This window comes from Saccopteryx leptura, chromosome 4 (assembly GCF_036850995.1).
Source record: "Saccopteryx leptura isolate mSacLep1 chromosome 4, mSacLep1_pri_phased_curated, whole genome shotgun sequence".
Classification (NCBI taxonomy): Eukaryota; Metazoa; Chordata; class Mammalia; order Chiroptera; family Emballonuridae; genus Saccopteryx; species Saccopteryx leptura.
In genome coordinates this window covers 208299213-208311457 of record NC_089506.1, presented here as the reverse complement: position 1 = coordinate 208311457, position 12245 = coordinate 208299213, and the positions used below count along the sequence as shown (strand labels likewise).

The window sequence follows — 12245 nt, the reverse complement described above, 5'->3', positions numbered from 1 at the left end:
GCACAGAATTAAGAAAAGAAAGAAAGAAAGAAAGAAAGAAAGAAAGAAAGAAAGAAAGAAAGAAAGAAAGAAAGAAAAAAAGAAAGAAAGAGAAACGAACGGCAATTCTGTAATGTTAGAATGCATGAGAACCACCGACAGAACGTAATACCAACGTAGATTCAGTCATTCCTCCTTCCCCACCTCAGATTCTGAGTCATAGATCTGGAGAGGGGGCCTGAAAATCCACACTCTTTAAAGTTCCTCCAGCATTTCCTTTTTTTTTAAAGTGAGGAGGGGAGGGAAGATAGTGAGTCAGACTCCCGTGCGGTCCCTGACTGGGATCTATCCGGCAACTGCCATCTGGGGCCGATGCTTGAATCAACCAAGCTATCCTCAGCACCTGAGGCTGCCACTTGGAGCAACCAAGCCACTGGCTGCAGGAGGGGAAGAGAGAGAGAAGGGGGAGAAGGTGAGGGAGAGGAGCAGATGGTCGATTCTCATGTGGGCCCTGGCCCGGGACAATCACATGCTGAACTGATACTCTATCCACTGAGCTAGCCGGCCAGGCCCCCTCCAGCATTTCTAATAGAGGAGTCTTCATGTCACACCTTAGGAAACACTGAGCTGATCCCTCAGGAATCTTTTCTATTTTAATGGCAAGGAGAACATCCCACAGATATTTTCTAGAGTCCCGCTTGGCAATATGGCGGCCAGTCATCACACGTGGCTGTAAAGTCCTTAATCTGTGTCCAGTCCAAACTGAGATGAGCTACATACTAGATTTCAAAACCTTAGTACAAAAGAAACTAGGTTAACTAATATATTCATAAGCTTCCTGTCAATTACACAGTGAAATATTTTTTAATAGAGTGGGTTAAATAAAAATATAAAAATGAGCTTCACCTGTTATTACTTTTTAAATGCAGCAATTATGAAACTTAAATTGTCACACGTGGATCACATCTGTGTTTCTCTCTATATTTTTATTAAATGCTACCATTCCAGAGCCACATTTTAATTCATTTGTTCCAATGAACATGGAAAATGTGTATGTGCCCCTAGAACGGGCCTCTGAGAGGTGAGGGGCACTCCCCCAGAATTCAAATATTTTGACAGATACTCTAGACCAGGGGTCCCCAAACTTTTTACACAGGGGGCCATTTCACTGTCCCTCAGACCACTGGAGGGCCGCCACATACAGTGCTCCTCTCAGTGACCACCATTGAAAGAGGTGCCCCTTCCGGAAGTGCGGCGGGGGGGGGGGGGGGCTGGATAAATGGCCTCAGGGGGCTGCATGCAGGCCCGTGGGCTGTAGTTTGGGGATGCTTGCTCTAGACACTGTTAGTGTTTCCTGACTTGACGTTTTAATTTTGCCCTCAAGTAACCTGCCTCCTTCCTATGCTGCTTATTAATCTCTCAGAACCTTTGATCCACTTACAAGGGGTAGAGGGGATGCCAGTACCCAGGTCTTCAAAAGGACACCCTGATTCAGGGGTAGTTCTACCTGGTGCACTCCGTGAGGTCTGTGGCAGTAGTGCCACATGGAGCAGACAGCGGGCGAGATTCCCAACCCTCTCCATGCCGATAGCATCCACCACCGACACCTGTTTGGTTCTGACCAACCGTGATCTCAGCTTCGCTACAGCCCTCTGCAGTCAGCAGGCACTATTACTGTTTCTATGCATGGACGGAGAAACTGGCTCAGTGAGGAGGTCAGCTTTCTGAGATAACTTAGCAAGGAAGCAGCAGAAGCAGGATTTGCCTCTAGGAATTCTGACCTCGTGCAGTTCTTAGCTTCAACTTTGCTTCTCTGCAGAGGTACTGAAAATAGCACAAGGGATGCAAGCGTAGAACTGCTTTTGTGGTTCCGCCCTGTGAATTAAGCCCCAGACAGGCTGCCGTGTTGATTTCAAAGCGTCATGGGAAATTCTTGGTGATTTCGGTAGAGCAGTAGTCTCAGGACACAAAGAAGGTGAGATGGGCTTCCTAAGAGGATGGCTTGACATAGAAGAGTGTGGCTCTGTGTCTTTTATTGTAGTGGAGGAGCTGTATAGCCAAAAGCAGGACTCACTGTGTCTTCTTGACTCCCAGACAGGGGCTGCTGCTGCGCTATGTTGAATCCAGATCGAGGTTCCTGCCTCAAAGATACTTTGTCTCAATTCCAAGTAGGGAGAGATTTTGAATTGCCCTGAGAGGGCATAGAAAGGATGAGGCTGTCTGATTTGCCATGGGTTGTACGGTCTGGTTCTCATAGATTCTACAGGGGTCTGGTTCCTGGACGTACTTACGATGTATACACAGTTCAGCTCTGCGACCCACATCCGTGCGCAACAGCAAAGCCCGCGGCTTCCCATTGAGAAGCTAAGAGCCCAGGAGATGCTTCCCCTCCTTCTGGGGACAAAAGTCGTGAGGCTGAAAACTGTGCCGAACGGTCTGGGAAGATGATTATTTCAAATCCCAGCTAAGGAAGTGAGCAGCAATCGAGTCCGGAAATCTCAGACTCGGGTGGGAGGAGCTCGATGTTGTTCAACTCGGAGAATTGCTCCCATTTGTACTCATGTCTTTTCTTTGGAGGTTTAGCTGCATTTGGAGCTGTTTTCTTGATTTCGAGTTATGAGGCTGGTTGCATTTCCTCTAAGTTATGTAACTAAGTCATTGCCCAGGAGAAGGCTACTGCAGTCACAGGGGACTGTCTCCTGAATGGAGTACATTCACTGAGGCAAAGTGAGCAACTGAGGTCGGAGACCATCGGAAATGAGTGGGAACACGCTCTGGCTTAACCATCCCTCTCCAAAGAGCAGGCTGTTAGACTCCCAGGGCCGTCGCCTAGTGAGCACCCTGTTTGTATGCTGGGTGGCTAGTGTGTGCATTGCATGGACTCATTTTCCCAGGTACCTTACAGACTATATCTTAGATATAATTAGGAAGGCACTGTAGCCCCTCCCTAATGGCGTTGTGGAGACTGGGGGGCCATGAACTCTCCTCCCTGGTGAGATTTCCTATTTGGAATGCCTGCTCTGCAGTTTCCCCCGGTGCAGTGAGGGCACAGCCCTTGTACCTTCTTGCTGTGGTCGGGCTGTCTAGGAGATCTGTGCCACACTGTGACATAGCTCTGAGGGGAGAGAATATTTTACTCATCTTTCTTTCCCCCCGGGATTCTCCCAGCTATCTCTGGGACGGGAGGCATGGAGAGGTGATGCTAAAGGAAGAATAACAGGCTGCAGGGGGCATAAAGGCTCTTAATTGAAATATTATAGAGTGAAGTTAATTACAGTGTTCTTACTATATCCCTGTAAGAAACTCCCTTGACTGTTAAAACCCTGGTATGGGGCCCCAACATGACCCTATTGTATTTTATGAACATCTGGCTTGTTTCAAGTAGATTTCGAAGATGTTCTTAATAAGTAATATTTACATTTCTTATTAGAGTTGACAAAGTACTTTACAAAACACGGGTTCATAGTTCCCATTCAACAGGTGGCATGCTTGTTTATTGAACCATCCATTCAAATACAACAACATAACCATAAGTTCAAATATAGGCATTTCAACTGCACCCGTAACTTACAAATTAGATAAATCTGGACTCCAAGAGCATCTGTAAGTGCACTGCTTGATCTGCATGTGATCATATCAGACGGAGATGTTTCAGTTCCTTCTCCAGACCGGAAGTCTGGGCGAGAGGGAGAGACTGGCTTGTGGAAGTCTATAGGAGAACCCTTGTATCCGAATCTCCCGTGTCTGCAGGCTGCTTTCAGATGTGTCTGGTTGCTTTCCGTGCCCTTCGTCTGCATCAGGCAGGGTGCAGTTGGAATGATACCAATTCATGAACAAGGACGATGAGGCTCAGAGAGGTTGATTTGCCCGAGTCATTGAGCAAGGACATTGCAAAGGCAGAACCTGACCCCGGGTCTTCTTGCCCCGAAGCCTTTGCCCTTCTCAGGGCAGGGCTGGACCTCCTGGTGTTCATTTGTCCCTAAGGTCAGAAATAGGCAAGGGCTCATGATGGCTGCAAACTGTTACCTTTGATTTCTTTGTTGTTTGGTTTTTCCCTAAAAGATTTTGATGGGCTTATATGGCAACATGGCCAGTGTTTTGTGAACTCTCAGTGGTGAGGTGAAATTATAGTGTATTTCCAGAGTCCCCAGAAACCTTTATTCTGAGTGTCTTTAAGGGTTTTGAATGTCTCAGATCAGCTGACCAAAAACCTTTGGAAAGCTTATCTGATAGGATCTGTGCCACTGACAGTCGTTATGATGAGAGAACAAGGGTCTAACCGGACTCATGCTCTCTCCTTCACCACCACCCCCCCCCTTTGCTGCCTTCACTCACGTGCGGGCCCTGGCTCGGCCTATTGTTCCTGGGCACTGTGGCCAGTGCTATGCTGGATGCTGGGATAAAGAGGCAAACAAAACAGATTGCCCCAGCCTCTGTGGGGCTGGCATTCCAGGGAGAGAGGCAGGTAAATACTCACAGAGGGAAGTAAGTAAGCACAATCCATAGATGGACTGTATTACGTGAAGGGTGAGGAGGGTTTGGAAAGGGTGCTTAGGAAAGAGTAGTCAGGGAAGGAGGCATTTCTCTGGGGAGGTGGCATTTGATCTGAGACATGAAGAAGGAAAGGGAGCAGTTCAGGTGGTGGCTAAACAGGCGTGGGAATCCTAAGAGCAGAATAAACTTGCATGTATCTGAGCAGTGTTGGCTGTGTGCTTGGATCCTAGTGGCATGAGTGGAGGGTGTGGGGGAGGACTAGAGAGGGACAGGGGTCAGCCATACAAGTTGGCTTTGATTCTAGAGTCAAAGGACAACCAAAGAAGTGATATCAGTAGGTTTATATATAGGTTCATATTTCATTAGATAGATGGATGAATAGATGAATCTGTAGATAGGTTTGATGGAGAAATAAGTAGATTTGATAGATAGATGATAGATGATAGATTCGATGGGTCTAAATGTGAGTAGCTGATGGTTTGAAGAGGCAGAATAGAACCAAAGTGAAAAGATTTAAGACGGTTGGTGATTTGGTTCTGGCGAAAGCCTGGTTGGTTATGTGAGGGTGGCGATGGTGTGAATGGAGTGAAGTGGACACATTTAAGGTTTCATCTGTAATTTCTGATGGAGGGGAAGTGGAGTACAGGGCACCCTGACCTTGTTGCTCCATTGTCCACTTTGACCGAGGATGGACGGTGTGGGGGGTGATCGTATGCACAGATCACTCACAACACGGCCATCAGAACACATCGCCCCATCACTCCGCCGAGGTCCCTGGGAATCGCCATTCTTCCTTCGGGCTGTGCTTAGCCAGCTCTGAGGACAGGAGGTCGCCGACGTGCCTGGCATGTCTGCGGCACGACCGGTGCTGGAGTCCATAGCTTCCCTAATAACCTTGTGTCTAAATTGTAGTGTCACACAAGGGCGTGTTCGGAAATTAGCATTTGAAAAGAAGCCTCTTTGCTTTCAGTTTGAGCTGACATGGTCCCTTTTCCTCTGTGGAAATGAAATTTATTAATCATAATAAAACCATCGGATTCTGAAGGTAGAGGTCACCCTGAGGAGAAGAAGCGCCCGCTCATTTACGAGGAGCAGTTCAGCGCTGTCTGTATTTTTCCTGCCCTGGGAGAGAGAACATTGCCAAATTGTTACCTAGGGCTTTCCGCAAAGGTTGAAGCTCTGCCCCGGGTTATACACAAATCAGAATTTACAATTAAAGTATGTGGGAGGAAAAGGGGGTGGGGACACCCTTGTTTGCATGGAATATATTCAGGCTACCAATATGTTGTCTCTCCAAAAGAGGAAAGTTTTGCCATGGTAAAAACCATTCCCCAAATTAAAAAAAAAAAGTAATTGCTCTGAATTTGCACCGTCACCCTCGTTTCAAAGGCACGAGGTACTGTGGCCTCATTTAGTACATTCCCAAGGCTTTTCAGTTGGCGTTTGCAGTTTATGTCTTGTTCACACAGGCGGCCTAGCTGGGTGAAAGTGCATTAAAAAATAATCCTATTAACATTTTTCCCCCTCTAGACTAATGACAACTTGACTTTCTCATGAAATAAAAATCAATGATAAAGTTAGATCTTCCTTTCTTTTCCACCTCTTAATATGATATCTACTTCTTAGTACATGGTCGGGGCCCAGCTTTCATGAGTGACCGCCCTGAATAAGTGACTCCTTCAAAAATGTCATCATTCTTCTTGTTTCACGCACCCTCTGCCTTGGACTGGCTGTGTGCCCTCCCAGAGAGAGGAAGACTCTTTGAAGGCCGTTTTTCATGAGCCAAAGGACTGGAAGGTGTTCCAAGGAATGAAATACAAGGGGGGGGGGGGGGAGATGAACTATTTCACTGAGAGAGTCCCACCCTCTTCCCCCCCTACACACAAAGGAAACATCCATTCACCTCACTGCTTTTGAAGGTCAGGGAAACACAGAGTGTTGAAGCACAAAGCCTCATCTGCATTATTTGAGCTTGGCGCCCTTTGAAACAAGCAAGGAGGGTTTGGGAATAAGACATGCCCAATGAGAACTGGTAGACTCGGTTCTTTTTTTTTTTCCAACTAGAGTCTAACTTAGAGCCTACGACTTAGAAAGTTCTTCAGCCAGCTTCTTCCCACCTTCCCAGGCTCCCTGGTGTAAGGTACCATGTCAGACCCACCCAAGTCCCATCTCATCCACCAACTGTGAGCAAGGAGATCGGAAGCAGAAGGAGGAAGAGATAAGGAAAGGGAGGGAATAAAGCACAGGCCAATTAGACTCCAAGAGATGGGAGGTGGCTTGTGGTGGACAGTAGTGGTTAGTGCAGAGGAATCTGGTCTTCCTGCCTTGTTCCTTCATTCTTTAAAGGGAAGTCCAGGAGTCACAGCTACTGACAGTCTCCACGTATCCCATTTGGTGGCTAGCACACCCATCCCCCAGCTGTTGTGTGAGTGTTGGCTGTTAATGGTGCTCAGCTGCTCCCTTATTCAGAGACTTACCCTTTGCCCAAGGAAGTCACTTCAAGCCAGAAGTGTTCCTCTACCCCTCAGGGAAACCCACAGCTAATGCTTAACTTACATGAGCGTTAAAAAAAAAGAAAAACAACTCATTTGCCTCCAAGTGGGATTAATTCTGGTGCACAGCTCATGGGATTGGCTCAAAGCTAGTCTCTAGCTCCGACCATTGCTGGTTTTCCTCTTCTTCCGGAACTGCCTGCCTCTCTCTTCTTCTCCTTCTTCGCCTACATAGGAATCTCTATTTCAGGCTCTGCTCCCAGCTAAATGCAGGTCGCATCTCAGCTTTGATCACTACTGGGAGAGCAGTGTGCAAACCCCCTCCAAAAGATAGTCGGCAGGTCCTTTCAGTAAGGGTACATGCCACCATGCAAAGAGCATCCCAGCTGTCCCGAGAAATTTAAAGATCGGCTCTGACTCTGTCTGGCTCTGTGACTTTGAGCAAGGGACTTAACCTCTCTGAACCCTAGTTTATGATCTGTGGCATCATTCAGTCCCAGACACTTAGGAGGCACCGAATGTATCAGGCAACCCTTCCTTCTTTAATTATATTCCAAAAGCCTGTTCTGGGAGTCCAGGCCAGGGTGGGAGGAGGATGGCAGAAAGAGAGAGGAAAACTCAAAGATAGGTAAATGTCCTGAAGAAATATTGTTTGAAATGGCCATAGGTCGATGAGATAGAAGTTCTGGGATGATAGGCTTGAAATCAAGTCAACTCTAATTCTTAAGTGGGTCTGGGGTGGGAGGTCTCACAAACCCTTCAAAGATGCTTCTACTTGAATGCATTTGCTCTTTCCATTCTACGATGCTGGACCCTGATTGCACAGACAGGGTCCCTTCATCCTTTTTTATCCGCCCTGTCTCTTCTGCTTGGTGACAGTTAAATTAGGAGACAAGGACAATCTCTCTTGAGGACGTATTAACATGTTGTCTGGGGGTACTGGGCTTCTTAAGACCCACTCTTTCAAGTTGTTCTTTTGCCCACCTCAATCTCCAAGGTAGCTGCCTGAGCAGTTAGAAACAGTCCTGTAAGAGACAGGAACTACGCATGTATGACCGGCCGTGTGAAACGGACAAAAACGTGCTGCGCACAGAGGGACCTTTTCATGTTGTGTGGCAGATGGGCGTATGCTTCTTAGGTATGAAGAGGAATAGGGCCTCTCCCCGGTGTCTTGGTACTTGGCGTTTTGTGGTTGTTATTATTATGCGGTAACTGCCTGTTATGGCTGAATCTTGCCCTCTGGTTCCCTTGCAGTTACGGACGAGTTTATGCTGCCGACCCCTACCACCACACACTTGCTCCAGCCCCCACCTACGGCGTTGGTGCCATGGTGAGTACCAGTTCCTCCTCTTCCTCACTGCTTCCCGCCTCCCTTCCCCCTGCCCCGGCTGGGACCTTCGTCTGGGTTGACGGTTGACGTCCTCTCACTTTCCCCTTAATTGAATTTGTCTCTTGTGCTAATCTAACAGCAGCTAAAATGCCACATTAATCCTCCCAGTAAACTTGATAAATGTCTTAATTTCTTGGCAATGTAGTGCATGTAAGTTATTATATTTCTAATTTTGCAAGTCTCACCTAGCAGAGCACTTACCTTAATGGAATAATTAGTCATTTTGATAATTAAATCCATCACTAACAGAATGCAGTGTCAATGCAGAACTTTTTTTTTTCTTTTTTTTTTCTCCCTCCCTCGCTGCTCATTCACATAGCCCCAAGGTTCCAGCCCCAGCACAGACTTCAGAGGAGCTAAGCTGCACACTTCCAGGCCTCTGCTGTCAGGCAGCTGAGAACCTACCTGCCTCTCCTCCCCTATTACAATTCATGTTTAAAGTCATAGTCGCCCAGGAGAGAAAATAGACAGAGGCACGCTTTGTGTGTGTGCCTAGTACATAAGGATTTAGGAGGAATTATCTGGGTTTGGGGGTTGTCTTTTGTTTTTGTTTTTGTTTTTTTTGTTTTTTTTTTGGCGGGGAAGGGGGGGCTTGGGTTTTTTTGTTCGGGGGTGGGAGGGTGGGCATACACTGGGAGGTGAGGGTGGGTGAATTTGCCTGTACTTGTTCAAACTTCTATGCACTAAAAACTCTTGAGTACAGTAAGACGTGCCCATCACATGAGAGCGTATGCAATCATTATAAAGCTTTTGGCATGCAGCTTTCTGCTTGGGATCAAGAAGATCAGTCCTTATCCTCAGACTCTGTCCCCGTAGGCAGTCATTTGAATCGCCAATACTTTTAGGCAAAGGAGATACGTTAAGTGCCACCTGTACGTAGCTGTCTAAAGCCATGGCCAGACCAATCCGCTGGGGCATGGTCGTAGAAATGCAGCCACGATCCGGAACCATATTCTTTTTGCACAAGCTCAGTCACATCAAGCAATTCATCTGTCCAGCTCCCCTCTTAAAAGCCAATTCCATGCAGCTCATTGAGCCAAGTCAAGTAAGAAGCTGATTTAAAATTTCATCCCGATTTTGCATTCAGCAACTCCGCTTCCACACCTAGTCCACTTGAGTTATGTGTTGGAAAGGAGAGTTGAATTACGACATTCGATCAGTCGCCTGCATTCAACCCCCTTGAGTGTAGATTGAGCTTGTCCCGACGGAACACAGTGTTAATGATTCAAGCGAGCAAACGAAACGTGACAGTGCGCCTCCTTCGGGGGGGGGGGGGTTCAGTTCGTACCAGAGTCCTTTTAAGCCACCAGGACTGGCTGACCAGATGTGACATTCCAGGGGTTTTCTGTTGAAGGAGCTGTGGGGCAGGGGGGATGGTCAAGATTGGCCCTATCTTTAGTTCTTCAAGAATGGCCTGGGCTGGGTAGGGGATGCCTCCCATTTGGTTGATTTTGAGTGTCTATTTTTCACATGAGTCTTTTTTTTTTTGATGATCCACGTGTTGCAAAAGGAAAATGTAAAAAACACACCCCTCACGTTGCTTTGTTTCAGAATGCTTTTGCACCCTTGACTGATGCCAAGACTAGGAGCCATGCTGATGATGTGGGTCTCGTTCTTTCTTCATTGCAGGCTAGTATATACCGAGGGGGATACAACCGTTTTGCTCCATACTAAATGACAAAACCATAAAACCCTTCCAAGGTGGGCAGAGAGGAAGCTTTCCGAGGCCTGGGTATTGCAATACACGCAGTAGTGCACCATTTTAGCGACTCTAAAAAAAAAAACTCAAAAGAGGAAAAAAAAATTACATTTTTTATCTTATACCTCAGATATTTTGTTCTGTGTATTTTACTATTGTGGGTCTTTTCATTTCTGAAGGTTCCGTAGTTTGGTTGCTGGCTGTAGGATTTCTTTCTTTCTTTTTCTTTTTCTTTCTTTCCTTTTTATTTTTATTTTTTTGTGGTTGATCTAGAGAGATGCTAGCTATGAATAAAAACTGGTTTAGGGCCATATCCAGAGTGCTTTATCATGTAAATGAATTCTCTATGCTGAATATTAAGCTACTGGGGTTATCCGCTGTTCGGGAAGAGTGTTAAGTAACTAAAGTAGTCATTTTTTTTTCTCCACATCTGCATTATTTTATTTTATTTTATGAAAGGGGAAAGATGGGAGGGACTTAGGGGCTCGGGGACTGGGGTTTGACTGAAAGAAAAAATAAAAGTAACTGATGAATCTAAACGACCCACTGCACCAACCATCATATAGCAATGGTTCTAAGTTACTCATTGTCAGTTCAGGCCAAAGGTTATGCTGTTAAGGGGGCGCTTACCAGCAGCCCTGTGCATCCACATTGAATGAAGCTGTGCAAATCCACCCTTTAAACCATTCCCCCCGGCACTATTCAGCTTCTTAACCAGCCGCTAGTTATTTAGGCAACAACTGCTAGTTAGGTCATCGACAAGCATTCTTTTTATATTTCTTCCAGTATAATAAATTATTGATATCATTGCTGACTTTTATATTATGGGAGGGAAAAAAAAATAACATTAATAAAAAGGTGATAAAAAGCACTGTTTCTATTTTTTTCTTTTTTTCCAAAAAAAGAAAGTAATAAAAACTTAAATTCTTTGTACCAGTTAAAAAAAAAATGTATAAAATTTACATCTGTGCAGTGGAGTTGTTAAGTTCTAGAAACAGCCTATGAAGCTTTAGTTTTAGCCGAGTAGAACAACTGTTAGAGACAGACGTATCATTTTTATGGAACTCCATGAGAAACCATATTCGGATTTATAGAAGCATTTTACAAGTATTGCAATCACTGAGTAGAGATAATCACGGTATTTTCATCGGCTTGGTACTTTTTGAAACATGACTGTATTATGTGAGCAACCTGCAATTTTTCAGTCCGTGAGAGCCTGCCCACCCACCCGTCCTCCCTGGTCCCAGGGATTATCTCAAACAAGTATCTTTAGATCTGTCTCCAAGGCCCAGGGCACTTGTCAGAAGGAAGCAAAAAAGTAGGGTTCCCCTCTTCCTTTTCTGGAGAACGAAGTCCTCCTCCCCCCCTCCCCTGCCTCCTCTGAAGCAGGGACAGAGCGACACGGCCAAAAAAAATTGCAGTTTGTCTAGATTACTTCTGTTTGAACTCCTTCCATGTTGTCCTGTTTACAAGTTAACCTGAGTTGGGGTATCTGTCACGGGTCTTCCCTGTTTTTGTATTTAAATTAAACGAACAGCAGCAAGCTGTCCCCAGTAGTTTTTGCTGCCCCTAGTGAAACCTTCATGTGTAACCGTGCGGGCCCGCTGGCAAGCACTTTAGTAATTATCAACTCACCGCTGTGAACCTGCCAATCCGCTGTAACAACTCTGCTTTCAAACAAAACCAAACAAAACTTTAAAAAAAAAAAAAAAAGTGTTTGTGATCCAGCATTCTTGTCATCCTATGTGCATGCAGTAAGATCGGTTGGATATTCAAACCATCAATAAAGTTTCACAAGATTTGAAAACCAAGTTTCTGTAGCTTCGATATCTAAGGCAGATGTCCGTAATCTTGAAACGAGAGGAAGGGGGAAACTGCTTAGCAGCCCAAAGCGTAGAAAAACATTCTTTTTTTCACCAGACTTCTGTGGGTGGGGGAGGGGAGGAGTGTTTTCTAGAGTCACTAAGACATTCTCATGCCCCCACCCCCACTTGGGAAGAGAGAGAGAGAGAAAGAACAGGGGGCCAGGGAGAAGAAACAGAGTTCTCCCAATCGCCTCAAATTTCAAAATTCAGAGTTTGCATTGTATTTGGAATCACAAACATAGAATTCTTACTGTGTTGGTTAAAGTAAAAAAATTAATTTGCAGTTTTGATTTTCATCGATGAGCTGTACTTTTCCCCCATGATTG

General features: G+C 45.7%; 1 protein-coding gene across 18 annotated transcripts in view; it reads left to right on the top strand.

Moving 5' to 3' along the window:
* RBFOX1 (RNA binding fox-1 homolog 1) overlaps positions 1 to 11773 on the top strand; it is a 1119122-nt gene extending 1107349 nt beyond the window's left edge. For 9 of the 18 annotated variants that reach the window (XM_066382649.1, XM_066382663.1, XM_066382646.1 and 6 more), the window contains 2 exons: positions 8220 to 8295; positions 8675 to 8889. In XM_066382649.1, coding sequence (XP_066238746.1) covers positions 8220 to 8295; positions 8675 to 8822 — 224 coding nt within the window. In that variant the 3' untranslated portion in view covers positions 8823 to 8889. Of the gene's footprint in view, positions 1 to 8219; positions 8296 to 8674; positions 8890 to 9906 lie in introns of those variants that run through there. The other 9 variants (XM_066382662.1, XM_066382652.1, XM_066382653.1 and 6 more) reach the window with 3 other exon arrangements.
* Positions 11774 to 12245: the final 472 nt, after the last annotated feature.